The 27,646-nt window shown below is 57.2% G+C and overlaps 13 protein-coding genes and 1 non-coding gene across 14 annotated transcripts; 4 read left to right on the top strand and 10 right to left on the bottom strand.

Annotated features, from left to right (window-relative positions):
* Window positions 1–155: 155 nt before the first annotated feature.
* On the bottom strand, window positions 156–1,735 carry QBC33DRAFT_613234 (uncharacterized protein; the record flags this gene model as incomplete). The annotated part of the gene is made up of 3 exons (XM_060432525.1): window positions 156–593; window positions 627–819; window positions 900–1,735. 3 exons carry the CDS (start codon window positions 1,733–1,735, stop codon window positions 333–335), a joined length of 1,290 nt encoding a protein of 429 aa, XP_060280497.1. The 3' UTR covers window positions 156–332.
* Window positions 1,736–2,044: 309 nt separating this feature from the next.
* QBC33DRAFT_202687 (30 kDa heat shock protein) lies at window positions 2,045–3,430 on the bottom strand. Its single transcript, XM_060422603.1, has one exon. The coding sequence runs from the start codon at window positions 3,113–3,115 to the stop codon at window positions 2,354–2,356; it is 762 nt and encodes a 253-aa protein (XP_060280498.1). The 5' UTR covers window positions 3,116–3,430; the 3' UTR covers window positions 2,045–2,353.
* Window positions 3,431–3,582: 152 nt separating this feature from the next.
* Window positions 3,583–5,120, top strand: QBC33DRAFT_547684 (Alpha/Beta hydrolase protein). The gene has a single exon (XM_060428767.1). It carries the CDS (start codon window positions 3,855–3,857, stop codon window positions 4,851–4,853), a length of 999 nt encoding a protein of 332 aa, XP_060280499.1. The 5' UTR covers window positions 3,583–3,854; the 3' UTR covers window positions 4,854–5,120.
* Window positions 5,121–5,309: 189 nt separating this feature from the next.
* On the bottom strand, window positions 5,310–5,390 carry QBC33DRAFT_t68. Its single transcript has one exon. It is a non-coding gene; the product is annotated as a tRNA-Ser (tRNA).
* A 150-nt stretch (window positions 5,391–5,540) lies between these two features.
* QBC33DRAFT_547685 (uncharacterized protein) lies at window positions 5,541–6,528 on the bottom strand. Its single transcript, XM_060428768.1, has one exon. It carries the CDS (start codon window positions 6,399–6,401, stop codon window positions 5,814–5,816), a length of 588 nt encoding a protein of 195 aa, XP_060280500.1. The 5' UTR covers window positions 6,402–6,528; the 3' UTR covers window positions 5,541–5,813.
* On the bottom strand, window positions 6,291–7,872 carry QBC33DRAFT_202714 (uncharacterized protein). Its single transcript, XM_060422604.1, has one exon. It carries the CDS (start codon window positions 7,723–7,725, stop codon window positions 6,523–6,525), a length of 1,203 nt encoding a protein of 400 aa, XP_060280501.1. The 5' UTR covers window positions 7,726–7,872; the 3' UTR covers window positions 6,291–6,522.
* Window position 7,873: 1 nt separating this feature from the next.
* On the bottom strand, window positions 7,874–8,977 carry QBC33DRAFT_202718 (uncharacterized protein). Its single transcript, XM_060422605.1, has 3 exons — window positions 8,712–8,977; window positions 8,282–8,439; window positions 7,874–8,078 (listed from the first exon to the last, which is right to left on the bottom strand). Exons 1-3 carry the CDS (start codon window positions 8,904–8,906, stop codon window positions 8,030–8,032), a joined length of 402 nt encoding a protein of 133 aa, XP_060280502.1. The 5' UTR covers window positions 8,907–8,977; the 3' UTR covers window positions 7,874–8,029.
* Window positions 8,978–9,142: 165 nt separating this feature from the next.
* On the top strand, window positions 9,143–11,235 carry QBC33DRAFT_572672 (uncharacterized protein). The gene is made up of 2 exons (XM_060430664.1): window positions 9,143–9,546; window positions 9,625–11,235. Exons 1-2 carry the CDS (start codon window positions 9,285–9,287, stop codon window positions 10,734–10,736), a joined length of 1,374 nt encoding a protein of 457 aa, XP_060280503.1. The 5' UTR covers window positions 9,143–9,284; the 3' UTR covers window positions 10,737–11,235.
* On the bottom strand, window positions 11,178–13,130 carry QBC33DRAFT_595641 (monooxygenase). Its single transcript, XM_060431839.1, has one exon. The coding sequence runs from the start codon at window positions 12,896–12,898 to the stop codon at window positions 11,285–11,287; it is 1,614 nt and encodes a 537-aa protein (XP_060280504.1). The 5' UTR covers window positions 12,899–13,130; the 3' UTR covers window positions 11,178–11,284.
* Window positions 13,131–16,073, bottom strand: QBC33DRAFT_202752 (putative C6 transcription factor). The gene is made up of 3 exons (XM_060422606.1): window positions 15,212–16,073; window positions 14,666–15,121; window positions 13,131–14,583 (listed from the first exon to the last, which is right to left on the bottom strand). Exons 1-3 carry the CDS (start codon window positions 15,599–15,601, stop codon window positions 13,363–13,365), a joined length of 2,067 nt encoding a protein of 688 aa, XP_060280505.1. The 5' UTR covers window positions 15,602–16,073; the 3' UTR covers window positions 13,131–13,362.
* Window positions 16,074–17,557: 1,484 nt separating this feature from the next.
* On the top strand, window positions 17,558–19,406 carry QBC33DRAFT_202782 (uncharacterized protein). The gene is made up of 3 exons (XM_060422608.1): window positions 17,558–18,106; window positions 18,181–18,668; window positions 18,729–19,406. Exons 1-3 carry the CDS (start codon window positions 17,849–17,851, stop codon window positions 19,093–19,095), a joined length of 1,113 nt encoding a protein of 370 aa, XP_060280506.1. The 5' UTR covers window positions 17,558–17,848; the 3' UTR covers window positions 19,096–19,406.
* Window positions 19,406–20,712, bottom strand: QBC33DRAFT_202775 (acylthioesterase ii). The gene has a single exon (XM_060422607.1). The coding sequence runs from the start codon at window positions 20,686–20,688 to the stop codon at window positions 19,717–19,719; it is 972 nt and encodes a 323-aa protein (XP_060280507.1). The 5' UTR covers window positions 20,689–20,712; the 3' UTR covers window positions 19,406–19,716.
* Window positions 20,713–22,029: 1,317 nt separating this feature from the next.
* Window positions 22,030–22,506, top strand: QBC33DRAFT_457835 (DUF1531-domain-containing protein; the record flags this gene model as incomplete). Its single annotated transcript, XM_060424870.1, has 1 exon — window positions 22,030–22,506. The coding sequence occupies one exon, from the start codon at window positions 22,030–22,032 to the stop codon at window positions 22,504–22,506; it is 477 nt and encodes a 158-aa protein (XP_060280508.1).
* Window positions 22,507–23,231: 725 nt separating this feature from the next.
* On the bottom strand, window positions 23,232–25,281 carry QBC33DRAFT_547706 (uncharacterized protein). Its single transcript, XM_060428769.1, has 3 exons — window positions 24,765–25,281; window positions 24,610–24,703; window positions 23,232–24,544 (listed from the first exon to the last, which is right to left on the bottom strand). The coding sequence occupies exons 1-3, from the start codon at window positions 24,850–24,852 to the stop codon at window positions 23,464–23,466; spliced, it is 1,263 nt and encodes a 420-aa protein (XP_060280509.1). The 5' UTR covers window positions 24,853–25,281; the 3' UTR covers window positions 23,232–23,463.
* Window positions 25,282–27,646: the final 2,365 nt, after the last annotated feature.

The raw sequence follows: 27,646 nt of genomic DNA on the forward strand, positions 1-27,646 counted from the left end.
ACTAGGTGATCGGCGAATACATCAGGTGTTGTTCAAACTTTACTGTTACCCACTAGATCACACCTTCCGTTTTAGGAAGATTAATAAGAGACACATGTTAGTCTTGCTTACCCACTTAAAGCATTGTAAATACGTCCCAATTGATGTAAATTTGCCCTAGGAGAAGGGTTTGTTAAGGTATAATAAGCACGAATAAGCACGAATAAGCCAAACCATCTTTCCGCCTCAAGGCTTGTATCATCCGTTGACTCTTGAGTATGAGGAAGTGCCGTGCTCGGCCAAGGAGAGCCTATCCACGTCAGCCAGTAACTAATTACCGTATAGGAAAGAGATCAATCATTGTCCGAGCCATCATCGTCCGCAACTATCGTTGCATCCTCCGAATTCAGCTTAACAAAATCATAAGCGTCCCGGTCTGGCCCCCCAAACTCCTGCGCCTTGCTTCTTCTCCAGCGATTCCTCTCCCCTGACCCCATGACTCTCCTTGACGAAAAGCAATAGGGGATTACCTCCTTGACGTGGCCGCCTTCTCGCGAGAGAGTGCTGGGCCCCATGATGACGCCCGAGTACCGGAACTTGGATGTCCCCAGCACCTCGAAGTGCACGAGTTTGGTTCACTCGTAGACGTCGTCGAGGTGGTAGCTTGTGACGGGGCTGTCTCTGCTCGTTAGGTATTGGAATACCGGACCATACGTCCCTGAGATGAGGCGAACGTCGGTCAGTGTGACTGTTGCGGGTCGGATGGCTGAGAGGAAGTGGACAAGATCGCTTTCCGACGTGTGAATCCCGCGGAGACTGCATTCTCTGAAATGGGGATAACTGAGCCAGTGCTGCGTTCCTGGAGAGTCATTGCGGGCGGGACTAGCGGAGCGGACACATTACTCTCTCTAAGAGTGTACCAGTGTAAGTCGAGGCTTTCCAGTTTTGGCATAGTAGGCAACACATGCAGGATCTCTTGAAGAATGCGATGCGCCTGCCAGCTCTCTTGGGCTGGTCGAGGAGCGTGTAACTCGGCGGCGGTTATCTCGCCCTCGGACTCGGATTCGGATTCATGCTCTGTCCCAGCCTCGTCCAGCTTCGGCGGCGCCGACAAGCTTACTATCAATCTCATGGAGGACCCGAAGATATGCCTCCTCAAGGTCGACTCTGGTGCAAAGTTGGCCAGAAAGGCATCACATGCAAGACTACAGCCTCGGATGCTGCCAAAGACATCCAACTTCTCGGTCACAGGCAGCTGCGACTCGCGCAGCGCCGCCATGGCAACTAGGAAGGTGCGCAGCGTGGCTTTCCAGACCTCTCGCCCGGAGCGAAATTCGCCCGGCTCGACGAGCCCGCCCTTGGAATCCTCGACGCGTGCGGTGACGCAGAGGCTTAGCGAGGCAAGTGAACTCTCCGGTGACCATCGCTTCAGGTTGCCGAAGGCCTTGCCTGGAAGACGCTCATGCTTCGTGCTGTCCGCATGAGCCGTAGTATCGCTTCGTGCGATGCCTGTGATGGTACAATGTCGCAGGAGGCAACCTCGCCGGCCCTGTTCGGTCGCTTGCACAAATAATTGCAGCGTTTTTGTCGTCAACTCAATTTTCTTGTGCTTGAGGAAGGAATCAAAACACCCATTGGATGCCTTGGCCTCTATGGTGCGACTCGTCAGTCGGAGAGAGGCGATGTCGCTGAATTCAAGCCGTGTCACGATGGGCTCAACCAGCTCGATGGGGAGAGCTTCGAGTAGCGACAGCATTCTGGAAGCTGAAGATGGCGCGCTTGGTTTACTAGGCGGTTTGCGGAATGGCGACACTTTGTGGCTAACTATAAGTACCTATGTGAATGAGAGTTTGGAGCATTTCAGGTAGAGTTCCTGTGTTGGTGTTTGGCCTTCCGAAAATGGCAACCTAGACCTACACTATTTAGGTAGGCTTTGTCAGCCTCTCCTGGTTCTACGCACACCGTGCTAATCTTCCCGTGGCGAACAAGAAATCACCCATTAATAACTGAACGGCATGTCTGACACCCCTTCTCTCATCGGGTTTATCCAACCACTATACACAGATACAAATGCAAGTCAGCTCTGCTGACGGTGGCCCATTTCTACGTCACAGCCAGAGTCGACTGACATGCCTTGGCAACTCCCACGAGACTCCAACCCCATGGACGACGGGAAAGCAGAAAAAATAGGCCCTGATGTTGTACCGCCTGCCGAGGACAGTCTAGAGGAACTACCCGAAAAGTCTAGTACATGCTGCTATCGACCATTGCCAACATGAATCCCAAATACCAATGACCAATAAACCCATCCATGTTCCATCCTCCAGACTGAGGCCATCCGGCCCCGTACCAAAAGTTACCAGCCAATTCATCCTCAGGCGCTGACCTCGATCCTCCTCGTAACCGGCTTCCTCGACTTCGGCACCGTCACACTCAAGATGCCATTGTTCAAGCTAGCGGCGACACGATCGTGATCCACGCGCGCCTGGAATGTAAAAGCGCGTGAGAACTCGCCGACCGATCGCTCCCAGTGCCAGTGCTTGGGCTCGTCCCGGGGTTCCGTCTGCGTCTGCGTCTGCGTCTGCGTCACCGCCTGGGATGTCTCGGGCTCGGTGGCAAGCTTGGTGACTTCAGTCGCGGGAGTGCTGACGCCCGGGGTTGAGGCGGGTGTGTCCTCCGGGTCGTCTTCGACTGTGGCCTGGTGAGAGTTACGCCGGGGCTTTTCCGTCTCGGCCTCGCCGGCTTCGGCGATGCTGTTGTTGTTGTTGTTGTTGTTCGTGGCGGTGGGGGTGGTGGTGTTTGGCTCGGAACCGTAGCGGCGCTCGACGCGGCCGCTAATGACAATGGTTTGGGCGTCGGTGAACTCAATGTTCACATTCTCGCGGTTTAGGCCTGGAAGCTCTCCGTGCAGCTCGTATGTCTCCCCCGTCTCGCGGACGTCAAACTTTGGGTTGAAGGTGGCGAGCTGGGAGCGGCGCTGCCTGTGGTGATGATGGCGGCGGGGAGCAGAGCCGGTTTCAGATCTCTGGGCTTCGCGGGAGTAGGTGTCAAAGTCGTCGAGAAAGCGGAAGAGTGGAGTGAAGCTCACGTCGGCAGCGGTGGGGGAACAGAACGAGCTAGGGAACAGAGATATCATCTTGAAATTGATGCGTGGGAAGTATTATTTTTTGTGGAGAGAGGAGATGATACTAAGCGTGGTGAGCGTGTTGTTACGCTGACTGATAACGCCTTGAAGAAGGTTGGAGTGCTGATAAATGACGATACTCTTTGTCTCAAAGTTGGAGCTGTGCTATTTTCTGCTGAAGATGAGACTCATGAAACTGGGAAATCGCCGGATTTAAATACACAGCTATCTCCATCACTCGTTTATCAGGAAACATCATGTTGTGCAGGCAACTGCGATTACGAATCTGTGAGAAATGTCGAGAACCGACCATCCAACACTTCCAGGTTGAAACGTGAAGATGCTGTAAGCGACTAGAATGCGCTAGAAGGTTCATTTCAGTTGGCGTTATACCTGCTTACCTAAGGGACCTAGGTACCTTGGTTTTAGGGTTCAGCTGCCAATCAATGTCACGCTCGCCCGATTTGCTCCGAGGCAGCCTCCAACAGGATCTTGGGATTTCTTGACCGCATCCTGTTTACCCATCCAGCACCTGCTGCACTGTTGTCTCTGACAGTCCAGCAATTGTGACCATTCAGCTTGCATGACAGCAGCACAACAGAGGCATTTAGCTCGGTAAATCGGCAATAAGGTAATTACCAGGTAATTTGCAATGTTGAGTGAGGGACTTTAGGCTTATCTTTTCTCTCTCCATCACTTCTCTCCTGCCCATGGTCTCAAAATCACCTCCCCACCTCGAGCTTCAAAGACCATGCCGCCTCCAAATTCCATCCCAGCCCCTCCCGCCATCACCATGCACCGCGAAACATTCACCACCTCCGACTCCTGCCGCATCAGCTTCCAAACCTCCCACCCGCTCGGCGCTCTCCCCCATGGTGATGGAACCCAAGCCCTAACTTGCATCCTCCTCATCCATGGCTTCTCCGGCTCCTCCGCCTACTTCGCCCGCAACCTCCCCATCCTGTCCGCCCACCACTGGACCATCGCCCCCGACTTGCGCGGCCACGGCGACTCTGGCCATAACCCCTCCCGCGGCGGCTATCACGTGGCACGCCTCGCAGCCGATCTACGCGAGCTTCTCACCCTCCTTCGTCGTGCAGCGTCAGACGCGGGGCGGAGCCTCAAGTTTGTCCCCGTGGGCTGCTCCATCGGCGCGGCGGTGGTGTGGACCTATGTTGAACTCTTTGGCGAGGAGGCAGACCTCGCCGGCTATGTCTTTGTGGATCAGGCGCCGCTGCAGGATCGGTCGCGGTTCGGGTTGAACGGACCGTGGGATGAGCGGTTTGCGCATAAAGGGTGTTTCGACGAGGAGAGTATGCTTGCTGCGCAGGAGGCGTGGATTAACGACCCCGCGGAGACGCATCGGGGGTTGGTGAGGGAGTGTTTGGGGTATCGGTTCTGCCCGGAGGAAGGGGACGGGGTGGGGGAGGAGGAGAAGGACAGGGATGAGAAGTTTTTCACGGGGATTAGTGCACTGTGCGATGGGGGGTGGCTCGCGAGGTTGTTGGCGGACCATACGAGGTATGATCATCGGGAGGCGATCGAGGGCATTACAAGGCCGTTGCTGGTAATGGCTGCGCGGAGGAGTGGGTGCTTCACGCTGGAGGGGTTGGCGGAGACGATGGAGAGGGCAAGGAAGGGCGGCAATCAGATGGCTGAGATGATAGTGTTCGACTCGGGCCATTGGCTATTCTATGAGGAACCTGAGCGATTTAATCAGGAGCTGCTCAAGTTCGCGGGTGCTTGCTAGGCCTTACCTTAATTAACATGTGCTCCCAAAGCGGTCTCGTCATCGGAACAAGGCCTCGGCCTGAAGAACTCAGCAACAAGGCATACACCGAGACTGGACATCTGACCCAGCTCTCTAACACACTCCCATATCTATCCGTAATATCCCTGACCAAGATGCTTGCTAATCAGACCCCAAGATGGAACGAATCACATGTTTAAGTGTATTCGCTTAAAGTGTTGAGAAACAGAAAACCGACTAATACTTCTAGTAGATAGCAAACACAGACTCCCCATCACTAATCCAGAGTAATTATCGCCAACAGAACTCCGCTCCAACTCTTTTCTGTTGCAGCATAACAGTAACATACCAAGCACCTAAAAATAAATAACGAACAACGAGATCAACATCTCCACATACACTACCGGGGGGATCCGGTGAGTTCAAGGGGAGAAGATACAAACAGCAAAAAAAAATCGACACGAATGAGATTCGAACTCATGCTCCCGAAGGAACGAGCTTAGCAGGCTCGCGCGTTAACCACTCCGCCATCGTGCCCCGCTTCTGTGATAGATTCGGCCTCTAAAGCTTGCTATGAAGCTCTGACCAATGGCGAAATCTGATGACGTAAGCAGCAAGACAAGACAGATTCCGGGCCGGGCAGGGATTGATCTGCAAATGATTTGTTTTCTGACACTCCAGAATCGTGTTAGAACGTTAGATTAAGCTCCAAATTGCCAAGTCAGGGAAAATCCGGGATTCTCAGGCTGATCGTTCCTTTCTTGCGTATGGGGACCTGGGCAGTTTGCAACTCACGACTAGAATCTACGCTGCAGGTGGCGGCGGGCCGGGAAAGCTTTGCCAGGTGACCCCACGGCTGCCAACATTTCAGCCTTCACATTGAAGGACGACCTGAGCAGCACGATCGCCGCAGCGCAACTTCCGCCGCATAACATTATCGAGAAGGCTATTATTCTTCTCTTATCTGGCTACTCTAGGCATTCTCCTGCTAACCTGCGCGTTGTTACAGCTGCCGAGAAAAATCTCCAGCGAGCATGGGATCTGGGCGGAGAGGCCGCCGGAAGGGCAAGACGCCCGATGATGATTCGCCTTCGCCGCCGCCCGCTGAGGGCAAGGAAACGGCCGAAAAAAAAAACATCCGTCGACGCCCAAGGACAAGGGAAAAGTACAGGACGAGAAACCCAAGGTCACAATTTGACAGCATTGGTGACGGCAATGGCGAGACGGCGACAGCAATAGCCTTCGAATTCCCCACCCAACCTTCGCGTTAGCCCTGAGGGTTACGCCTATCGCCGTGTGCAGCTGTACGGCGCTTACACGCTCATTGGATCCGAGCACCCTAATGCCGCCGCCCAGGGGGCTTATGATGAATACGAGGACTGCATAGGAATGATAGGCAGCGATGGCAATGACGATAGACGGCGACAGCAGTAGCGATGGGCAGCGATGGCAATGGCGATGGGCAACGACGGAAACAGCGATAGAGAGCAACAGCAATAGCGATAGAGAGCAACAGCAATAGCGATGGTCATGGCAGGGCAAGAACATATTGCCACCTGCTAGAAATCCTGCCGGCCTGCCCCCAGCCCAGGCTCGGATTGTTCTCCGAGTGCCATCAAGTCTGCCGGAATGAATGTTGCCTAGGTAACTTGATAGTACCTCGATGTGATCACACTAAGAAATCCTCGGCGTATTCTTGATATTCCTCCATAAATTCCTCCACGCTGAACTTGTCCCCCCATCGCTGATCTGCCAGAATGACTCTTCCCGTCGCGATGTATGCGGCCTTGAATGCAGCGAACAGCTCCGGACTCCTCCGATAATGCGGGATGAACAGTTGGTTGTCCCCGGTGACCATTGCACCCTTGAAAGCCTGGTATACGACATCGACATGTTCGCGCATGAGATCTACCGACTCGCACTGGCCGAAATCCAGCAGGTAGAAACCGACCCGTCGATGCTGGAAGCCCGGCTGTGGGGGCTCGGGCCGGGGGAGGACCAGCTCTTGTGATGTCCCGAGAACAAACTCGACGTCGTCGCCGTTCACACCTGCGGCCCAGTGCATGATTGCAAACGCTTTGCCCATGTTAGAGGCCAGCGCGGTCGGATCCGGGCCAAGTTGCTCAATCGATTTCAGGAAGAGGGGGAAATTCCTCAGGGAAAAGTTGTCCCTCTCAAACGTTCCATCATCCTTCCCCAGGTATGTTCGGGCAAGACAGTGCTTGTTCGGGGTGTGGTTCAGAATGCTGTTGATGGTGGCCTGATCAACCGCCGTCCCTGTCTCGCGCGGATAGAATAGCGTGACCAAAGCTCGCCTGACGATCTTGGGAAGGGGAAGGATTCTCTCCATCATGAACCTATCGCTGGGCGTGCGGTATCCTTCCGGAAACTCGTCGAGCCCTTCCTCCGGGAACTTCATGTCCGACTTGTGAACCATGACGAACGGACGAGGCACCAGCACGCTGTCATCAATCAAGTCGATATAGCGGCGGAAAGCATCCAGGACTTTTAGGTGGAGACGGAATTCATTTTGCAGATTCGATCGCAGCGTTTCGTTTCCTGGCTTCTCTTTCTTCGTGGCCACGCTGAATCCACCCTTCTCAAAGATGGCACCTTGCTTGCCCTCTCCAATCTGGATGGGTTGCTGGAACTCGAGGTGAGAGGACGGATGCGAGGCGCGCCTGGCAAAAGAAGACGTCGTCGAGATGACCGAGTTCAAAGTGAGTGATTGCTGGAGGACGACATCTGCGGGCAACTCCGTCAGGTCCGTTCCTGTGGTGTACCGGTCGGTTCCATCGGTATTTCGCAGCGCCGAGGATACGAATGAGCGTTCCGTCTCTTCAGAGCTGTCGATATTACTTTGGGACGTCATAGTGACAGAGAATGGGTGTTTAACTTGGTGGGGACAGGGAAGTTGAAGACGGTCGGGGACGTGGAAGAGCAAAGTGAGAGGAACGAGAATTAGCCAGCCGTGGCGGAGAAAAGCAACTCTGGTGCTTGGATACTGACGGGAAATATTAGCTCGCCCAATTTAGAGTTCTACTCGGTCAACGGGCATGTATTGTGCAGTACCTACATTAGTTAGGTTCAATGCCGCGTTCGGTCCATCCAAAAGCCTGCCGGCCAAACCTACTAGAGGTAGGTAAGGTACTGTGCCGCCTTCTCGAGGCCGATCTCTAGACCGGCGATTGCTGCAAAAGACTGTGACGAAGGAGATTATGACGCCTGGATATTAATCGGAATGGTTAGCAAGACATTGTCGCCGTCCATCGACAAGGGGTAATGTACAGGACACCATGCAGCTTGATTCTAATGAACTCATATTATCATGGAATGAATGGGCCCACTCTCGGTAGGACAGCTCAACGGTTATTTTGTCTTCAAGGTCTTGGCAAGGTTTAATTAGGGGATGGACTCCGCCGGCATACAGATTACAGTCCCAATGAAGACATGCAGGTGACGTGACGGGTATACGAAAATGCCCGGCTTCGAGGCGAGGTGGAGGAGTAAAAACGCAGGTATTCGAATTGATGCACGAGGACCACCAGGTGTCCGAACCGTCAATAGCAAAAGATGACACGCGTATCTGCGAGACAATCGAATCTTAGATTACCCCAAAGCCGTCAAGGGGCTGGTCCACCGTTTGTCGCCCGCCTTGACACGCCTCGGCAACGGCCGGGAGCAGCCGCATGACCTGGTAAGCCCCGTCTTCGTGGCTTTCAGGAAGGCCGGCAGCTCATCCTCAGCGGGGGGGAGGGGGCACGGGTTGGTAGGGGGAGGAGGGAGGGAGAGAACAAATGGGAAGGGAAGGAGAAAAAGCGAAATCCTGCTGAGAATCACCTGTGTCCAGGGACTTACCGGTGGGCAATCCCCTCTCGACATTCGTGTGCTTATGCGCACCGGATCAGCGGGTACGGCCATTCGTTCAAGGGGGCTTGCTGTCGAGGTGGGAGACTCTCCGTCCAGCTCCAGCACCATGATAAGTCGTAAAAGTGCGAGGAAGAGGGATCCAGATCCAGCAAAAATGAGCAGGTATAGGTATATAGGGAACATGGATGGACCGGGCCGACCTACAAGTCTGCATCACCAATTGCAGCCATCCATGGCAGTGGCCCCTGATTTCGTAGGGCTGATCTACATCTCCCGCCGTGGATTCACCTCGCTTCTCTGCAATCAGTATTTGGTCATGTGACCAGCAAGGAATCAGTGTGGAGGCGTCGGCGCCCCACATAGTTCATAATATCTGTTGGTGGCAGTCGCGCTTTGACGCGTCGTGTCGCGTCGCGCAAGCCAATTCCTCTTCAACTCCCAGTCTGGTGCCATTGTCCCCGTCTCCTCCCCCAGATAGATTTCTACTTTTAGACATTTCGGGATTGCCCACATTCGAATTCTTATCTCTCGATCTATTCGACTTCCAACAATTCCATCACCATGACTTCCAGCCCGCCATCCTGTCGTGATCCCTACTCTCTTGACAACATCATGTCGCCTCCCATCTCCTCAGCGAAATCGGCCCAGGAGCCGCGCAGCGGCAAGCTCTTTCATTCGCACGCCCTCGCCCGCGCCGCTGCGTCGAGCCCCCTCGCCGCCATCTCTGCCAATGCACTCGCCAAGAAGAGACAGCGGAGTCCCGACCTGAGCGATGACCTAGGGTTTTTCGCTCCGAAGCGCCAGAACGTCTCTTCGGTGCTGAGTATGTGATCTTTCCCTCCCTCCCTCCACTCCAGCGCCCCCCCAACCCCCCAAGTCGCCAATGCTGACTGTCGGCCAGACCCCGAGAGCCGAGCGGTCGAGCGAGAGAAGCCGACATGGACACAACCGCAGCCCGCCATGTCCAGTAGCTCCCCGATACCCTTCGAGCGTGCATCCGGCAAGCGCGATTCGGGTTTCCACGAGGACCAACAAGACGAAGACATTACTGGTAACAAGGAGGTTGCCATGCCGGCCCTGCACGATGACTCCGGTTTCCACGAGCCTGCCGACGACGAATCCCATGTCAAGAACAATGGCCTCGCCATGCCGTCGCTCGACGAGCAGGTGAAGTCCGTCGTGGTCGGGTCGCCTGTTCCTGTAGCCGACATGGCGATCAGTGTCGACGATACCGAAGACGCCGATGTCGAGGAAGATGCTAGCAGCGTCGAGGGCGACCACGTCGAGGAGAGACACAGTGATCACGACCCAAGCATCCAAGTGGCCGAGGTCGTCAACGGAGAGGCAACTATCGAAGCTGTTGACCTTGCCGAAGAACCAACAATTGAAGCAGCCACCCCTGCCGAAGAAGCCACCATCGAAGCAGCTAGCCCCGCCGAAGCAGCGAGCGAGGCGAAGAACAAGAGCGTCCCCGGCCGCCGTCGTGGCCGTCAAAACAACAACAAACAGGTTATCGTTTACTCCAACATCCTCGACCAGACCCCCGACGCCAACGCCGACGCCGACGACAACGACGACGAAGAAGCGAAGGAATATCCCGTCGACCACGTCTCCTCCCACCGCCTCACCCCCGACGGCCTAATCGAGCTCCTCGTCCAATGGGAGGACCCGGACGAGGCGTCGACGTGGGAGCCCGAGGACCAGCTGCAGCTGGGGGCGCGCGACGCCGTGGCCGCGTACTGGGCGACGGTCGAGGGCGGGCGCCTGTCTGTGCGGCCGTACGAGGTGTTCGCCGTGCGCGGGCACGAGTGGGTCAAGACGCGGCTGCCGGCCCGGCGGGGCAAGGCGTCGGTCAGGGCCAAGCACACCGTGAACAAGCTTTGCCTGCGGGTCGAGTGGCTGGGCTATGTTGAGGAGACGCTGGAGCCCGTGGACAGGTTCAAGAAGGATCAGCCTGTGCTTGTGGAGCAGTATTTTGAGCTGTTGGGCGGGAGGCCGAGGCCGAGGCCGTGAGGAGGGAGGGGGAACGTTGGGTTCAGGTGTTGATGTGGCGTTATTCGGAAGGGCTGGATCCTGGCCCATGGTCTTTTTACCTCTTTTCTGTCCTTCTAGTCCCTCCTTTGCATGGAAGTTACAATTGGTGGCCGATGGATGGCCGCGGTAGGTATGTCTGATTTGTATTATTACGGTTTTACTGGTTGACTGCAGAGTCTGGGCACGCTGATGAGGAGTTTGTTTCAATGGGGCATGTCGATACGATGGGACAATGCAGTCGACGCTGCGCCCTCGCCAACAGGCACCACAACTTCTCGCGTGTATGGTACAACGGTACTCGGTTAGGTTTCATCTCTATCTAAACGATTGGTAGAGCTATCAAAAATACCTTTTTGGTGAACCATCACGCTAGCATCTCCGTCCGAAGCTCAACAGGCCCGGCCGATATCAAGATGGGAGTGAGAAAGTGACTCCAGACTTCTATCATGTACACGCACACGCCTACCCTAATGCACGACACTTCCCTTCCAAGTGGAATCGACATCCGATCCCGCCGGAACGTCGCATCAGGCTCCCTGGGCTCGCTCCCCAAGCCACCGCCCTAGCACCCCCGCAAGCGACGTCCTCAAGGCCACACCCGGTGTCCCCGCCCGTCCCGCCCAGGCGACCCGCTCGTCCGGACGAAGAAGCACAGCCGTGACGCCGTCCCACCGCGAATCACTGGCGCGGGTATCGCACGCCAGCACGTCAACACCACCCGCCCAACGCGCCGCCTCGGCCCGCAGCTCCGCATGGCCGTCCTCGTCCCCGGCCTGGTCACCCCGCAGCAGCAGCACGAAACGGCCCGGCTCCATGGCGCGGACGAGCAGGTCGTCACCGTCCGCCTCGCCGGCGGGAGCAGCATGCAGGTGCGCGACCCTCAAGCCCACCAGGGTATCGTCCCCGTCATCCACGCGGTACGGCGCCTGCGGCTCCCCCAGCCCCGTCATGCGCCGCGCCCACAGGGCGTTGACGGCCGGCACAGTCAGCGACTCGCGGACCACGGCGCGGAGGGCGTTCTCGTGCGGCTTCTCGGCCAGCAGCAGGGCCAGCTGCGCGAGCACGTTGTCCACCACCTCCCTGGCGACGGGGACGCGCTCGCGCGAGTAGCTGTCGAGGACGCGCTCGACCACGGCGTCGGCGTGGCGGTGGTGGTTAACGGCAAACGCCAGCTTCCAGCCCAGGTTGGTGGCGTCCTGCAGGCCGAGGTTCATGCCCTGCCCCCCGGCGGGCAGGAACTGGTGCGCGGCGTCGCCGGCGATCAGGACGCGGCCGGCGCGCATCCCGCCCGCGACGCGGCAGGCGCTGCCGAAGCGCGACAGCCAGGCGGGCGAGTGGGCGCCCAGGTCGGAGCCGTAGGCGTCGCGCAGGTGGGCGCGCACCTCGTCCATGGCCAGGGGTTGCGAGGCGGGCGCGTCGCGCGCGTCGCGGACCATGCACACGAACCGGTAGTGCGTGCCGTCGCCCGTCGTCACGATCATGGCGCTGCCCTTGGCCGTGCGACGGACCGCCCAGCTGGAGCCCGCGGCGAAGGGGAGCTGCGTGAGTTGGACGTCGGCTAGAACGCCCGTCACGGCGCCGGGGGTGCCCAAGAAGGGGATGCCCGCGGCGGCGCGGACGGCGCTGTGCGTGCCGTCGCACCCCACGAGGTACGCGGCCTCGATGTCGACCGTCTCGCCGTCCCCGTCTGGACCGTCGCCGGTCACTTTTCTGGTGGTGGCTACCACGGAGTCGGCGAGCTGGTCCAGGCGGAGGAACCGGAGGCCCCAGGCGAACCGCACGCCGGCGTCTTCGCACTGGCGCAGCAGGATGGCCTCGGTGCGGGCCTGGGGGATGGCCAGGTTGTACGAGTGGCGGAGGCCGAGCACCTGCTCGTTCAGGTCCAGGAGCGTCTCCAGCGCGCCGAAGTGCGCCTTGGGCAGGGGGAAGCCCTCGGCGAGGAATGGCGTCGCCAGGCCGCGGGAGTCGAAGGTGGCGAGCGTGCCGGCCGACATGTTCAGCGCCTTGGAGAAGCCGTCGCGGTTGTCGCGCGAGGCCTTGGTGTCGATGACGAGGACGTCGACGGCGCCGCGCCGGAGCTCGAGGGCCAGCCAGAGGCCGACTGGGCCGGCCCCGACGATGAGGACGGTGGCGGATAGCATGATGGAAGGGGGAAACTGCTTGGAATTATCGTTTAGTGACGATGGATGGTGGTTGTGAGGCCGAGTGAAAGAGCGCCGCCTGGGCGATTGCCATCCTTTTTATATTTCCGGTTGAATTGCTGCATTTGAGGGGACCTTAAATGGTAAAAGGCCGAGGTGACCATTCTATTGGCGATTGCGTGAAGGAATATGCATGTTGGGACCGCCGAGAGGACCGAAACGACCGACGAAACCGCCGAAACGACCAAGACGGGAATCAATGAGGAGCATCAAGCGTCGAAGGGTAATTCATTCAATTAAGAAGTGCCAATTGCCAATTGCCTGATGAATGCGAAGTAGTTAGTGGAGAAACTGGCCAATTGATATCTCGAGTTCACTGTTGTCTCAATAACCGACCACCATACTGTGAACATCCATCATATTCACGCCCGAGGATGGTCCCCAGACGATGACTCCAGCATTCATTAGGTCATGAAATCCAAGGAAGTCCCCCACAGGAATGACAGATCGTCTTCCGGGCCAAAGGAAAGCTCCGTATCGAAAGCCACCGGACCAGGCTGGTCCAACGCAGCCTCTATCGACCACGATGACGACAAGGACGACAACCCCCCTTGGGGCACAGAATCGGGCCCCCCACCCGCATCCGGCAAGTCCAACTTGCCCCGTACACGCTGCCTCAGGCACTCGAGCAGTCCCCAAGGGCCGCCACCACACCCGCCGCCGTCGCACCCCACCTCCTGGTCCCCGAACGCGATCTCGATGGCGTCCCACGCCCGCCGGAGCACCTCCGGCAGGGCGGCGGGCGAGACGGGCAGGCCGACCGCGAGGGCGTCGATGCGGAGGCCGAGCTGCGACAGCACGAACGAGACGGCGTGCCACTGCGTGTAGCGGTGCAGGAGCCACTTCCAGCGGGCCAGGCCCTCGTCCGCGCCGAGGCGGTTGCACGTCTCCAGCAGCGCCACCGACGACCGGAAGAGCTCGTCTAGGAGGAGGAGGTCGTCGTCGTCGTCGTCGTCGGGGGCTTTGGCCCCGCCGCCCGTGGTGGTGGACGACGGCGCGTCCTCGGCGCGCTGGATGGACCGGAAGTGCAGCTGCAGCCGGACCTTGGTCAGGACGAGCCGGCTCGTCTCGGCGGCGAAGCGGGCAAAGGCCGACGGCGGGGATATGTTGTCGTCGAAGAAGGTGGGGTATTTGCGGCGCATGTGCGCGCTGAACTCGTCGACGGCTTTCTCCTTGGCCCGGAGCTGCTGCTGGTGGGCGGATTCTCGGTTGCCCGCCATCGTCGATGACGAGGATGACGGCGCCGAGGATCCGTCCGCGCACAGCTTCGACAGCGAGGGGGCTATGGAGCACAGCTCGAACCGCAGGAGGCTGTACAGCATCTCGGTCGGGCCTTCCCGTTCCGGTGGTGGCAGCTCTGCCGAGGGGTCTAGGTCGCCGTCGTCGATGTTCATCGGCAGGCGCGTGTCAGCGTTGGCGAAAGCGCTCGGGGCGGCGCCGCAGTCCTCGGAGGCGCGGGCGTCGAGCAGCCGGAGCTCCCACCAGAGCCGGCGGCGCATCTCGGTCTCGAAGGGCGTCAGGCCGTGCTGCGTGCCATCACAGTGGAGGCCAAGCGACATGGCGATCCGCAGGGCGAGTCCGACGAGGGCCCAGACTGAGCTGGACCCGTCGCGGCGGATACAGGCCTGGTAGGCAGTCAGTGATTTGCCCTACATCGCGTGGACCAACAGACAATTGGAAGGAAGGTGTCACTCTGGTGTCACTTACGAGAAAGAGTGTGAATGCCTGGACCACCTGTATATTGTGCGTCTGGGTCAGCCGCGCCTTGGAAAGGGCAAGTTCGACAGATCGCTGGCAGAGTCGCCTTGTCCGGCGCGGATCACCCCCGAACAGGATCTCGCATCGCCGAGAGTCAAGGCTTTGAATGGCGGCGAAGCACACGGCGAGCAGGAGAGCCTGTGGAGTGGCGTCCAGGAGCTCGAATTGCTGCTGCTGAGCCTCGAGTAGCAGCTTGTGCACCGTGGGTTTGTGCAAGATGCGCACGATAGGGTCGACGTTGTCGACGTAGATGTACCAACACAGTTCCAGCTCAGCAGGACTCGGTATCCAAGACTGGGAGGCCAAGGGGTGTCTGTACGGGGCATTTAGGCGGTGTTGTGCCGGGGTTGAAGACCAAGGTGTATCCTCGTTCGCATCTTTCAGAAGCGCACGCGAGAAATTATCCTCCATTGAAGACATCAGCTAATTTGAAGGGACACACGAGGACAGAATGGCATGTCAGCAGTAGGAGGAGCAGTAGCAGTAGCAGCTCACCTCCTCAGCCTTCACATTTGCCCACGCATTCTCGGCGAGCAAGCGGCTGTGGCCGCCCTTCCCGACCACCAAGCGACCCTTGACACTGGACGGTAAGGGTTTGTCGGTCCCTGAAATGGTGACATTGGCGGCGTGGTCGTTCACCAGTCCACTGCCCGATCGGGGCGAGGGACCCGACGGCAACTGGTCGGCCTCCACGACAGTCGAGACATGCCCTGCGGCGTTATTCTTCTTCGCCCGAGCCCGTCTACGGCGTATTTGCGATTGGGGGAAGCTGCACCGCTGATCGAATCGCACGCAGTTACTACAGGGCTGCCGACGGTCGCACCTCACCTTGCGTTCTTTGCAGGTCAGGCATGACCGTAGGCTAGTCACCGCTGGGGAAGCCATCGTCTTGCTCTGTTTTTCATTCCTCTTTTATTCTCCTCTCTCTCTCCCTCTCTTGTTCCAGCTTTCTGCGAAACGCGATCAATCAATCAATCAGGTGGACGGATGGGGCAGAACAACGGTCGGAAACGGTGCGTTTGACGAGGAAACCTTTTCTTGGCGTGAATTTGCCGAGAGCGCCGAGATGGCTTGTGCACGAGGTGGAGGTGACGCGCCAGGATGAGAGAGGCGACATATCATGTGATATGAACGACCTGCGAAAGATGACCCAAAACTACCTACCTACTGAGCTACTCTATCGACATTATTATCCTCGCTTACCAGCTTGCTTTTTCCGAATATTTCGCCAAGGGCCTAGCTGATACACCGGCGTTTTGTTAGCAAGTATACTGTGGTAGCTGAAGCGAGGCCACATGGCTGGTGCATGATGTTAATTAATCGAATGGCTCCAGGGAACCCTGCATCTTGACGCGTGCTTGTTTCTACCTGGGCGGGAATTCCAAGGCTCGCAATCAGAAATCCAGGTTGCACCCCCGGCAAAGAGTGGGGCTTGCAGCATCTGCGGACTCTGCCGATCCTCCCCTTTCTTTTCTTTTTCTGTCACCCCGCCTGATTTTAAGCATGGCAACAACGGCAGCGAGACTGACAGGGCAGCGCATAAACTGATGAACCCCGGTTCAATACACTACCTGCATGCGTACATACTAAGTATGCAGTTCTTGCCGGGAAATGGGCGCTCATTGGGGACAATTTATTCTCAGCCAGTGACGTCGGTCGCAGAAACGGGGTTAGGTTAGGTTCAGGGAGCAGCGTTCTGGACACACACTAGTCACCTTGCTATCGAGCATCGCATCATTCATTACTACCCTATTTCAGCCCCTGCCGTGGCCCCTCAAAACTCTATCGTGCTCGACAGATTGACAATATGACTCGTCAGATCGCCGCTCGGATTTGCCCCGATATCGTAACGAAGCATTAGCACCCTTGCCTCTCCTTTCTATGGATGGTTTCCATGTGTTGCTAGCTAGCTCCGCGTCGATATCCCGTGCACCGGCCTCGCCCCGGTGCCTTGTCGAGACAGTTCCGGGGCGTAGACAGCTCCGGGGCATGAGCACTACTACTACGTAAATCCAGCAGCCAGGCCCCGGAAAACCCCGGCAATTCGTACCTGGGCGACGACAAGGATATGCCCTGTGCGTCATTGTTTCACCCACTTGGCAGCGCAGGCTTTTGTCCCCGGCTCCCCGAGCTCCTCATTTTCGGCATATTTTGCGAAGTTTTTGCCTCGTGCATTTCAGGGCATTTCTGAGCGCAAACCCGGAATTTCTTGAATATGACCCTCGATATGAGGGACTGCATCTGTATTATTCCAGGTTATGCTCTCAATATTTGCACCTGGATGTAGGTACAGTAAACATACCTCTAGGTAGAGGTACGTAATGTATGTACTATCTGAATCTCCACTCCCCTCTTCCACCACAATCCTTGTTGCCACGTTCAGCTCCCCGTACACACACAGTACCAAGCGACATTTCAGGAACTGTACTACCTTGATTTGACAGGTGCCATCATTTTCTAGGAGACCATAGGCAAGCGATATCCCAATATGGAGTAGTGATATTACTGGCCAGCGTATGGAGTATGGAGTAAGTCCTTCATGGAAGTATCGAAGTTCCGGATAGATCGTCATGTCCATTCGGGTCAACGCCAAATTTGTGGAACGAAATCCTCCTGTTTTTGCCGCCATTGTCAGTCATCAACAAAACAGATCAACAAGCCGCTGTCAAGTCATCGATGATCTCCAGCTCCGTCGACAATCCTATCTCCGTTCCATCCCCTGGACCTCCGCAAAAGGCCCACACCGCCGCCGCAGCTACTAATTATGTAAAGTTGACAGGCAGACGAAGTGGTTCGACTTCCCCCAGTGTGGCGTCCTGGCTTCAATCTTCAGGAAGCGGCTTGGCCTTCTAGCAGCCACTCACAGGCTCCAAACACCGCTATGACACCCCTTAGCTCTAAGGCTACTGACCCCGGATGAGGCGACTCGCTCCACATTGCCATTCAATAAAAGAACAACAGACAGAACCTTCGACAATGGCTTGTGCCAGCCCCTAGACCTGTTGACTGTCAACGAAACAACCATGCATTGAATGGTATTAATTGGTGCCAGGCGCATTTTCAAGTCGATACTGTTGTTACCACCCTTCCAGCGTGGTAGCTTCAACACGGGAGTCCATCGCCTTCGCCATCATGTCGTCCGCCGACATCGTCGTGCCAGTTTATTTTGAGCTGAGCTGGTCCATCCTCAGCACCATCGGGGCCGCAAACGTCCTCTTCGGCATCCTCGTCGTCGGCATCACCAACTTCTCCCCCGTGGCTGCCGTCCCGATCGTCACCTCCGCCGCCGGCGCCGTCGCCAACGGGCTCTGTTACTATGCCTTTTACGATGAGACAAACGGCAAGACGAACCAGGCCGTCGCATCGGCGTTTGCGGATCTGCTATGGATGGTATGCCGGTGGTGTCCCCGTCTTGTGTTGGATTTAAACATGTTCCTCAAGGCTGACTCTCTGGGAAACAACAGGTGCAAGAAGCAGGCCTCTCGTTCTACAGCTACGTGATCCTCAGCCGGGTCCTGCGCGGCCGGCAGTGGTACGTCTTCGCGGTTCTCTTCTGGACGACCATCCTCGCCATCGCCGTCGTGCGCATCATGATTGCCGTCATGCGCGTCAGGCTCATCCTGGACGACAATGACGGGCTCCAGACCACCATCAACCACCTGCATATTGGTTACTTCGTCCTAATCGCCGTCGTCGAGTGCGTGTCCTCCTACTTCCTGCTCACCATCTTCGCCTCGGCCAAGACGACGTCCCTTAGGGCGGCCATCAAGACGGGGCTCTTTCAGTACCTGATGCGGAGTACCGAGATCCGCCTCGCCCTCCTCGCCATCCTCGGCACCATGCGCGCCATCACGTACTCGTTCCAGGCCACGGCCCAGAGCGCGACCAACGTGGCCAGCCAGCTGGACCGATTCGCGTACACCATGGAGTGTCTCTTCCCCGTCATCATGTTGTCAGTGCTGCCCTGCCCCACCTCACCCGCTCTTCCTTCCCCACGGCTAACAACCACCAGCATCGACATCCTCGCCTCCAAGCTAGTGTTCACCAACCAGGTCTACGACTCGTCGTCCCGCAGCCGCGGCAAGTCGTACCCGCGGCAGTTCGTCACGAGCAGAAAAGGCGAGGGGACGTACACGGCGTCCCGGGGCGAGCACGTCATCGAGGTGCAGGGGGGCGGAGGTGGACATGGAGGAGGCGGTGCAGGAGGAGGAGGGAGGAGCGGGCACAGGACGAGCTCGCAGGAGCGCATCATCGAAGCCGGCTCGTCGTCGCGGACGACGCCGTCGGACATCGACCTCGAGGTCATGGACCCAAAACGCGTCGGCATCAGCAAGACGGTCGAGTTCGAGGTCTACGAGTCCGAGAATAGGATGCGGTGAGGAGTCCCGGGGGGTATGGCGGTGGGATGAGTGGGCGATGACCACCCCGGCTGCGTTGAATTTTCTGTCCTTGGAGCCATATCTCCCGTCCGCATACACCTTAGGACTCGCGTCCATGTAGAATCATGCCACGACCATCAATGATGAAATGACCCACTGATGAACACACCGGACTCGCAGACTCCTGACTCGAGCTAGCTCAGTAACAAGTGAATTGCTGTCAGCACGGAGGGCAGACAGTGTCAAAGCCTCTCTTGGGTTTCGGCAGCGACATCACCGTGGACAAAGTCTGACAGCGGCGTGGAGTTTCGAGTCCGAGATCTTGGCATCGACGGGACACTGCCCATCCTGAATATCGTAGCCGCCCAATTCTGGAGTGACTTTTGAGTGATATAAATCCTTCCTATGATTGCGAGAAGGGATCAGAAAGCATTCGAGTGACCTCCATCTTCGCTTTGACTGATCTAGATGCCCTCCTGATTTGCATCGCGGAACTCCCGCCAAGTCGCCGCTTAGCTTCGTCCTTCTAGTTCTATATTTCCTTTTCCGGACTGAGAATCAAGACTGCCCTACTCGCTGTCGAGCTGGGAATCTGTACAAGACGGAGTAATTGAATCAAGATCAAAGGGCCGGTTTAGCCGTCCTTTTCGGTCGCAATATGGATTGCTGCGTCATGCTCGCGACCAGGGTGCCAGACTGATCCCAGAGCCGAGACTCGGTGTACGTTCTTCCCTCTCCACCGGCAACTGTTTTCAGCTCCCTCAGGTGCCAATTGTTCAAGTCCACATCGCCCGTGAAGAATCGCAGAGCAAAGTCGAGACTGGAGCACGCCGCAACATCGTCGACAAACATGCCGCTGTGCGTCAACGGCATGAAGGACAGCGCCCCATCCATCACAAACGCCAAGCCGGCGTGATGGTCCTCCCGCCGATCGAGACGGTGGCGGCAGCGAAACCAGTCCGCCGACGTCTTGGACGTGATGGGGAGGTCGTCCTGGTCCGTCCTAACCCCCTTCGCCAGGCCACCCAGGTTCTGCGCCGAGACCCCCTCGGGCGCCTGCCGGGTCTCGAAGAACCGGGCCATGAGGCCGAAGATGACGCCGTGCAGCCCGACCAGCTTGCGCGGCACGACCCCGCTCCGGACCATCTCCTCGCCCGCCTCCGCCGCGCCGAGGCACCTCTCGACCGGGGAGTAGGACCTCGAGGGCGGTGCCGAGTAGGCCAGCAGCGACGCCGGCTCGCGCACCTGGAAGTCCGCCAGGACGACCATGCACAGGCGCCTCGGCGCGCCGTCCTGCTGCTCCTGGCTGACCTCGACTTGCCGCGTGGCGAATGTCCTCGTGTCGCGCACCCGGCGCACCGAGCAGGTCAGCTTGCGGTCCGTCAGGGCCGGCCCGAGGTAGTTGCCGAGGGTCGAGTAGAGGAGGTATTCCGGCGAGACCGTCCGGCACGCCGCTTGTACGGCGGCGGCGAGGGTGCATCCTCCGTAGGCGATGTTCGCCGTGTTTCCCATGCGGCCCGGGTTGAAGCGGGAGACGAATTGGTCGGGACCCGACTCCTCCACCGATACTTGGTCTAAGAGTGTGCTTGCCATTGTTGCTGAGATGGTGGAGGAAAGAGAATCGCAATTCGCTCCGAGAAACGTCTCCGTTGGCATGTGCCCAATTGCTCCTGCGGGGGGTCTGTGCGTCACAGGTGCCAGTAGGCTGCTAAATCTTTGGCAGGTGCGTGCTGCAATGTTATTGGTGGTTTTGCTTCTAAAGACCTCGGTCTTTCGGTGCTAGGACTTGGCAATTGTGGGGAAACACCTCAAGCTCAAATGCGTGCCTCGGCACGGCGTGGGGCCGTGTTAAGGATAGAGTCTCATCCGCCGGCGCCGGGATATGGGGGAACTGGTTCTTTGTCACAAAATACCCCCACATCCTTACTGTTGAAGTTGAAATAACATGGGGACATCGTTAGAACGTTGGCCACGGTGGTTGCGCATTAGGTTGTTAACACTTGAAAGTTTTAGGTCACAGAATTTTATACAACGCCGGCCCGGCTCCGGTCCTAACCGGGCGGGCGCGCCAAGCTACGGGCCCCTCCGCCGTCCAAGCTGAAAATCCACACCACAAATCCGCAAACCTTCTATCCCGATTGTTAGGTTCCCAAACTTCCAGCCAGCTTTTTCTCGAGGCCGATACCATGCGCTGCATTCATTGTTGGGACTCTAACTTTTCCGATTGATTGTGTGGCGCGCAAGAGCTCTGCACTCGACCCGGCATTCTAGAAGCACGCGGATGAGCGGTTCTCAGGTGGGAAAACAAGCGTGGTGGGTGTAAAGACCGATTTGCGTTGGTCTCGGACGATGAAAAGAAAGCCGTCGATGAAATGGATTGTGGGGTTCAAGATGGTGGAAAGCAAGGAAATCCAAGTCTTCCTGGTGATTGCCAGAAAAGAAAAATTACGCGTTTTGAAGAGCAACCGTTTTGCGACGTCTTTCGACCCAGAAAGTGCCAAAGTGGCCGTTTTAACTGTTCGTTTCTAAAACGGTCTCCTATTCCCACGTGACCTAACCTTTTGGCTGGGCTTTATCTCAAGATGACGTGGGTGCGAGACGGAAGCCAGGTACGGATACATAACGGTCGGTCATAATCCCGGCGCGCGCCTTAGCGTGCTTTAAAGTAATGCCCCACATTAGAGAGAGGATTTCCAACGGGGATTTTTTTTCTCGCCGCAACCAAGCTCCAATTCCGAGTCGCGTCTTTGCTCCGGCGATTCCGAGATCAAGATATTCCCCTCCATCTATCATACATCGAGCGACCATTACCTCTACCAGCAACCCTTTACCCGAATCGGGCATATTTCTGCTATCCAAAAGCCCCCTCGCGCGACCCCTCTACGAACCCCTGCACTCCCGCAAAGTAATACCGCGAATCCTCTCCTACCGACCATGGCCTCCCCACTCGACGGCCTCACCAACCTCCTCGCCACGGCGGGCAAGCGCTTCACGACCAACATCCAGTCGACCTTTTCCAACCTGACGCCGGAGAAGTGGATCCGGCTGGTGATCATCGTGGGCGCGTACATGCTCCTGCGGCCGTTCCTGATGAAGCTGGGCGAGAAGTTGCAGATGAGGGCGCACGGCAAGGACTCGGAGGAGGACACAACGGCCAAGGCGGCCATCTCGCCGAACCAGCTGCGCGGCCAGGTCGAGATACCGGAAGACAGCAGCGACGAGGATGACGACGAGGAGGAGGGCGGGGCCCGGGGATTGGGCGGCCGGACGTCCGGGGCCGACTGGGGCAAGAAGGCGCGGAGGAGGCAGCGCGCCGTCATCAGGAAGCTGTTGGAGGCGGAGGAGAGGAAGCTGCAGGAGTCGAAGGAGGAGGAGGAGGATAAGGATATCGAGGAGTTCTTGGTTCAATAGGGGCGCTGTGCGGGCTACGATTTTGGCTTTGGAAGAACCAGCGGCGTTTGGGCTGGCTAGGTTGGTAGCCCATTCTCCGCCAGGGTGCTGTCAGGAAACATTTATGCTGATTTTCAGAAGGTTCTGATCGAAGCTGCACCACGTATCGCAGACACCCAATACACACCACCGAGTGATGAAGGCATGCCGGCAGCGACTTGTCTGTCTCTCGAATTGCCGTTGGCCAAAAGCCAACAAGGGCTGGGATATTCCGGATTGCTATCAAGCCGAGACAGGCAGACAGAGCCCGACAGGGTCGGAAGCAGCGAGCGCACCGATTACCTAGCCGGAACGCGATTCTTGCCCACTCCCTGTCATCAATGCCAATCGTCATCGACCTCCTGTCGCCAAGATCGTCCAATAAATGATGCCTGCTATTTGACGTCCTCGCCGTCTCTTTCTATTTGGCCATGGCCTACAAACCAGGAAGATTCCGCCAGTGTTCTGCCATCGACGCCACTTCCATTCGTAAACTCCTTGCTTCAGACCTTCCATCCACTCGCAGGCCAGCATTTGCAGGGCGAGTCTAGCCGTTCAACTGTTGCTCTCCCTCGCGCCAAGCAATCGTCGACCACATCGGTCCATCATTGGCCGCCAGATAAGCCCGTGACATGTCCATTGACGGGAACACGGCAACATACTCGAAATGCGGCCGGGTAGATGGAAAGACACGCTCGGCTCCAAGGTCGCCAACAACTGGATAGACGGAAGTACGACCCTTGTGATGGGCTCAGATGCGTCTATCTGGACAGTATTTATATATAAGAAGATTATCTAGCTAGTACATGCTGAAGCCAACCCACCAACCCACCAAACCATCCCCTCCATTATTACCCAATTGTTACCTACACGCAAACCCGCCCGCCCAATGCAAACCCCCTTGTCCAGAAGTAATAAACCGCCTCCCGATCAAGCGCATCACACAATCGGCACGCAGGAAACATCGTCGAGCGACAGGTAATTGTTCCCGCCCTTGCTGCCAAACCTGGGCTGGGGGCTGGCGCAGTCGAACCAGAGCGTGTCCTGGCCGCTGGACGTGAAGTCGAAGTAGGCCGTCTGCCACTGGTTGACGGAGCCGGCGTCGGGTCTGCGGTTGGACACGATGTCGTTGTTGATGTAGACGTGCACGTACGGCACGTACGTGACGTCGTCGCTGTACTTCGTCTCGTAGTAGTTTGTGTACTTCCAGCTGTACGAGCACGCGTACGTCGAGCCCGCCACCCCGGTGAGCGTCTGGGACAGCTCGAACAGGTTGTTGTCGTACAGGTTGCCCGTCTTGAGGCTGTAGACCGAGCTGCTTCCGGGCTTGACGGCCGATGCGCCGATGGACCCGGCGGAGAGCTTCCAGCTCTGCAGACTGCCCGTCTCGAAGCCGCCGTTCTTGACGATGTTGGGGTCCGGCGTGGCGGTCACGGTGGTGATGGCGGTCGTCAGGACGGTCGTGGTGGCGTCTGTCGTAGTCAAGGTGGTCACGCTCGTGGTGAGAGTGGTGTCGGTGACCGACGACAGGATCGTCTCGGTGGTGGACGTGGTAGTGACCACGGTGTTGAGAACAGTGGTTACCTCAGTCACCGTGATGGTCGTCGAGGGGGCAGCCACGGTGGTGGTGCTGGGGAAGACGCCGATGCACGAGCATGCAGAGGCCCATGTCTTGAACGACGAACATGCGGAAGCGTAGGTTGGGAACGGCCGCTGTTCGCACCGCTTGCCAAGAACCCCGCGCTTGAAGGTGAGGGTCTGAGCAGGCGGGACAGTCTGAGCAGGCGGGACAGTCTGAGCAGGCGGGACAGTCTGAGCAGGCGGGACAGTCTGAGCAGGCGGGACAGTCTGGGTAGTTAAGATGGTGTCTACCACGGTCAATGTTTCCGAGACAGTCTCGGTCTGCTCCTCCACGTTCGTCTGCGTCGCGACTACGACGATGTCGACTTGAGTAGACACCTCCACTTCGGTTGCCGAGACCACGACTTCGGTCGGCACTGTCACCGTTGCGGTGAAGGTGCTGAAGGAGAGATACGTGGTCAGCAAGTATTCTTTCTACCTTGTACATGATATGGAGACGCGTACCTTGTCGCCGGAGTTACGGTAACCCGCACCTTCCGCAAGATCGACTGGCAATCGGCTGTGCCATTCCTGTCAGGAAAGGATTGCCCGATGACAGCTAAATGCGTAACTTGTGGTCAGTGTTGTTCCCGTCGCTTATCATGCATGATTTCCCATACCTCGAAGGCAGTTATTGTGCGTGCAATCGGCAACGACCCCAAGAGGGGCGGCCAGGGCAGCAAGGAGAAGGGGCGAGAAAGCCTTCATATTGGATACAGCTTTTCAGGACACTGTGGGGGGGAAGAGGTTCACGATAGAGCGCGCATCTCTGTCTCCACCAAGAGCAGCACAGGAATATATATCTGTTGGAGCCATCATGCAGTTGAACCGTGGGCTAATTACCGTGGGAACCGTCAGTTGGATCCGTGTACGAAGCTATTGTTCTCTTCCTGCACGGCCTATTTGCAGAGTCGATAGTCTCTCACTAACGGGGCTCTGCAGCCAATTAGAGATGCTCGGATATAATCCAGCTGTTCTGCTTTCCATCAGCTGTGGTGGAGACAAGCAATCCGCCCAAGCGCGAACCAGCAAATGAAGCTGTTGTCCACGCTAGCATCTCCGCCAAGAGACCTAGGCCACACTGGCAGGAACGGATGAGGCAAGCAGTGACCGATGCGATAATAACGATGGATGCAAGCAGGATCATCAAGAGTGAGTTTATTAGCAGCAACTTTTCTGGTACGTCCGGATCATCGGAAGTGGCTTGGGAATCCCCACATGGGCCGCCGCCACAAAGGGAAAGACTGCTGGCACTAGCACGAGCTGAAGGGCGAGTCTAGGCCAGTCCCAACCACGCTACCCCACCCACTACGCCCCAGCGCTAATGCAAGGGCAACAATGCCCCATCGGCCAAGCCCGTCGCCTGTCTCCTCTTCCTCTCTTCCCCATCTCCATTGCCATCACCAATGCTATGCCACAGATGGCGAGAATGATGGCGTCCTGCCAACGAAGGCAAGCGAGTGAAAAAAAAAAGAAAAAAGAAAAACGAACCAAAACAAAAGACCACTACCACGCAGTGTGCCTGTACATGCGCATATTGTGCCTCTAATATAGCCCGTGGGGTCCCAGCTCGCGTTTTTCGGAGACTTGGTTGACTTCGGCGCGTCGCACTCTCTCGCGTAGTTCCGCCAGCTCGGTCTCGTGCCTGGCATTGGCTGCCTCGAGGGTCTCGACTCGGGCAGACAACTTCGCAACGTCCTTCAGTGTGTCCACTGTCAAATGTTGTTTGAATCTCTATCCTTGCCCGTAGCATTTGGGAATCGTCGACTTTGGTCTGTGACGTATCGTTATCGCGCAGGCTCGGGGCTGTTGATTGTTTTGTCTTCTTTTTGATCGCCGCCGATGGCCATTCCATTCGTCTCTTGGTCTGTGGGCCAGCAGCGGGCAGGCCGACGGTGCAGTCATCCTCAAGGTGGATTGGCTGCATATTCGAACGCGGCCAGCTTGACCGGCGGTAGCATCTACTTCGTGCGGGCGTCCCAAGTGCAACCCTCGCTAGCGAACCGTTTCCGCCATTCGTCAAGCGGTAGAGCGGCCTTGTCCTGAAGCCACAACATGGCAGACGGCCAGTAGAGGTGGTATCGCCGTTTGCCATCTTCCTCCGCTATGCCCCCAAGGTTCGTGTCGGCAATCCACTTGTCGAAAGGGAATTTCTCCAGGGGCATGCGCTATTGCTCCCCGGGCAGGCGGTTAGTGCATCACAGGTGGCAGTTGCTGTCTATCGCTCTTGCCATTGCTGTCTATCGCTCTTGCCATTGCTGTCTATCGCTCTTGCCATTGCTGTCTATCGCTATTGCTATTGCCATCTATCGCTCTTGCTGTCACTCCTGTCACTCCTGCCGTTGCTGTCCATCGTTATTGCCATTGCTAGAAATAGCAATAGTAACAGCAACGCAGCTGTTGCCAACTTGCCACCTACCTGCAGAGCAAATGGCGCATACCTGCAGAGAAATTCCCTGTCAAAATGGGTAGGGAATGTTGTCGCATTGTTCTTGTTGCTCGGAAGAACCGTCACTGCTCCCAGTGCGTCGCGATTGGGCAGTTTCGGCCACTTTCCCATGGCTTCATATCGCTGCCACGCCGATTGGGTTTGGTCGTCCCCAAGCCAGGTCTGGAGATTGCCGAACGACATGATCAGGTTGCCCCACGTTTGGTGAGAGGAAAGGATCTTGCTGCCGTCGTGTGGGTTGGCGCGGGACAGTAGCTTGATGACCGCGTCGCGGTTGTAAGCCCCTGGCAAGAATGAGTCGCATAGCCGTTGCGTCGCCCTTGTATCTGTCTTTTGAAGCCATGCTGGCGGGCAATGTGGCTCCTTCAAAGAAGTGAGGCTTGTCGTGTGTGAATGGAAAAGGTGTAGGGTGTGGAGGTGCGGTGGTGAGGTGTTCGGGAGTGGTGTTGATATATCTTCAGGCTTGCCGGGCTGGGTTGGTCCTTTCCCCGTGGTTTCCGCCTGCGGCGTCACCGCTTTCTCACTTTCCCGTCACCGTTTTCTCACTTGCCTAAGCTTTGGTGTCTTCGTCTGCTACAAGGCCTTCTAGGTGGTTCCCTCGTTGTCTAGCCCTTGCGCTTTTCCGCTGGCGGTGCTTACGCCGCTGCAGGGTGGGGGCTTGGTGGTGGCTCTGGCGAGTAAGGATTTGGTCACGGTGGTTCTGGGAAGAGGAGGGGTACCTTTGGTGCTGGGAGCTGGCGTTTTATTTTATTTTTTTGGGGAGGGAGTACGCTGGAGTTCGCTTTCTAGAATGAAGTGCTCCTTCTCAGAGGTAGGCATCTACGAGCTCCGGCACCACGTGAAGCAGTCGGATCAGGTATTCCACCGTGGGCGTTGTTGTTTATTGTGCGGCAAAATGACTCTCCATGTGTTGTCAAGCGCTTATGCCTGTAGGTATTGAAACAGGGCGAAGTCCTGGATTTCGCCCAGTATGGCCAAAACAACAAAACAGAAAACCAGGGGCAAGATTAGGGATAGCTGATCAGCCGTGACGGCTGATCAATGGCCCTAAAA

This window comes from Phialemonium atrogriseum (genome assembly GCF_030411735.1).
Source record: "Phialemonium atrogriseum strain 8032-3 unplaced genomic scaffold QBC33scaffold_25, whole genome shotgun sequence".
Taxonomy (NCBI): domain Eukaryota; kingdom Fungi; phylum Ascomycota; class Sordariomycetes; order Cephalothecales; family Cephalothecaceae; genus Phialemonium; species Phialemonium atrogriseum.

Bases quoted from the DNA above. Each gene is read 5' to 3' on its own strand.
- QBC33DRAFT_202687 (XM_060422603.1), bottom strand. From the start codon at position 3,115: ATGATATCTCTGTTCCCTAGCTCGTTCTGTTCCCCCACCGCTGCCGAC.
- QBC33DRAFT_547684 (XM_060428767.1), top strand. From the start codon at position 3,855: ATGCCGCCTCCAAATTCCATCCCAGCCCCTCCCGCCATCACCATGCAC.
- QBC33DRAFT_547685 (XM_060428768.1), bottom strand. From the start codon at position 6,401: ATGTTCTTGCCCTGCCATGACCATCGCTATTGCTGTTGCTCTCTATCG.
- QBC33DRAFT_202714 (XM_060422604.1), bottom strand. From the start codon at position 7,725: ATGACGTCCCAAAGTAATATCGACAGCTCTGAAGAGACGGAACGCTCA.
- QBC33DRAFT_202718 (XM_060422605.1), bottom strand. From the start codon at position 8,906: ATGTTCCCTATATACCTATACCTGCTCATTTTTGCTGGATCTGGATCC. The intron at 8,440-8,711 runs GTAAGTCCCTGG...ATTGTCTCGCAG, and splicing joins CGAGAGGGGATTGCCCACCG to ATACGCGTGTCATCTTTTGC. The intron at 8,079-8,281 runs GTATGCCGGCGG...ATTAATATCCAG, and splicing joins CTTCATTGGGACTGTAATCT to GCGTCATAATCTCCTTCGTC.
- QBC33DRAFT_572672 (XM_060430664.1), top strand. From the start codon at position 9,285: ATGACTTCCAGCCCGCCATCCTGTCGTGATCCCTACTCTCTTGACAAC. The intron at 9,547-9,624 runs GTATGTGATCTT...ACTGTCGGCCAG, and splicing joins GAACGTCTCTTCGGTGCTGA to ACCCCGAGAGCCGAGCGGTC.
- QBC33DRAFT_595641 (XM_060431839.1), bottom strand. From the start codon at position 12,898: ATGCTATCCGCCACCGTCCTCATCGTCGGGGCCGGCCCAGTCGGCCTC.
- QBC33DRAFT_202752 (XM_060422606.1), bottom strand. From the start codon at position 15,601: ATGGCTTCCCCAGCGGTGACTAGCCTACGGTCATGCCTGACCTGCAAA. The intron at 15,122-15,211 runs GTGAGCTGCTAC...TCTTCAATGGAG, and splicing joins CAAATGTGAAGGCTGAGGAG to GATAATTTCTCGCGTGCGCT. The intron at 14,584-14,665 runs GTAAGTGACACC...ACTGCCTACCAG, and splicing joins AGGCATTCACACTCTTTCTC to GCCTGTATCCGCCGCGACGG.
- QBC33DRAFT_202782 (XM_060422608.1), top strand. From the start codon at position 17,849: ATGTCGTCCGCCGACATCGTCGTGCCAGTTTATTTTGAGCTGAGCTGG. The intron at 18,107-18,180 runs GTATGCCGGTGG...GGGAAACAACAG, and splicing joins TTGCGGATCTGCTATGGATG to GTGCAAGAAGCAGGCCTCTC. The intron at 18,669-18,728 runs GTCAGTGCTGCC...AACAACCACCAG, and splicing joins CTCTTCCCCGTCATCATGTT to CATCGACATCCTCGCCTCCA.
- QBC33DRAFT_202775 (XM_060422607.1), bottom strand. From the start codon at position 20,688: ATGGCAAGCACACTCTTAGACCAAGTATCGGTGGAGGAGTCGGGTCCC.
- QBC33DRAFT_547706 (XM_060428769.1), bottom strand. From the start codon at position 24,852: ATGAAGGCTTTCTCGCCCCTTCTCCTTGCTGCCCTGGCCGCCCCTCTT. The intron at 24,704-24,764 runs GTATGGGAAATC...TTACGCATTTAG, and splicing joins GCACAATAACTGCCTTCGAG to CTGTCATCGGGCAATCCTTT. The intron at 24,545-24,609 runs GTACGCGTCTCC...TCTCTCCTTCAG, and splicing joins ACCGTAACTCCGGCGACAAG to CACCTTCACCGCAACGGTGA.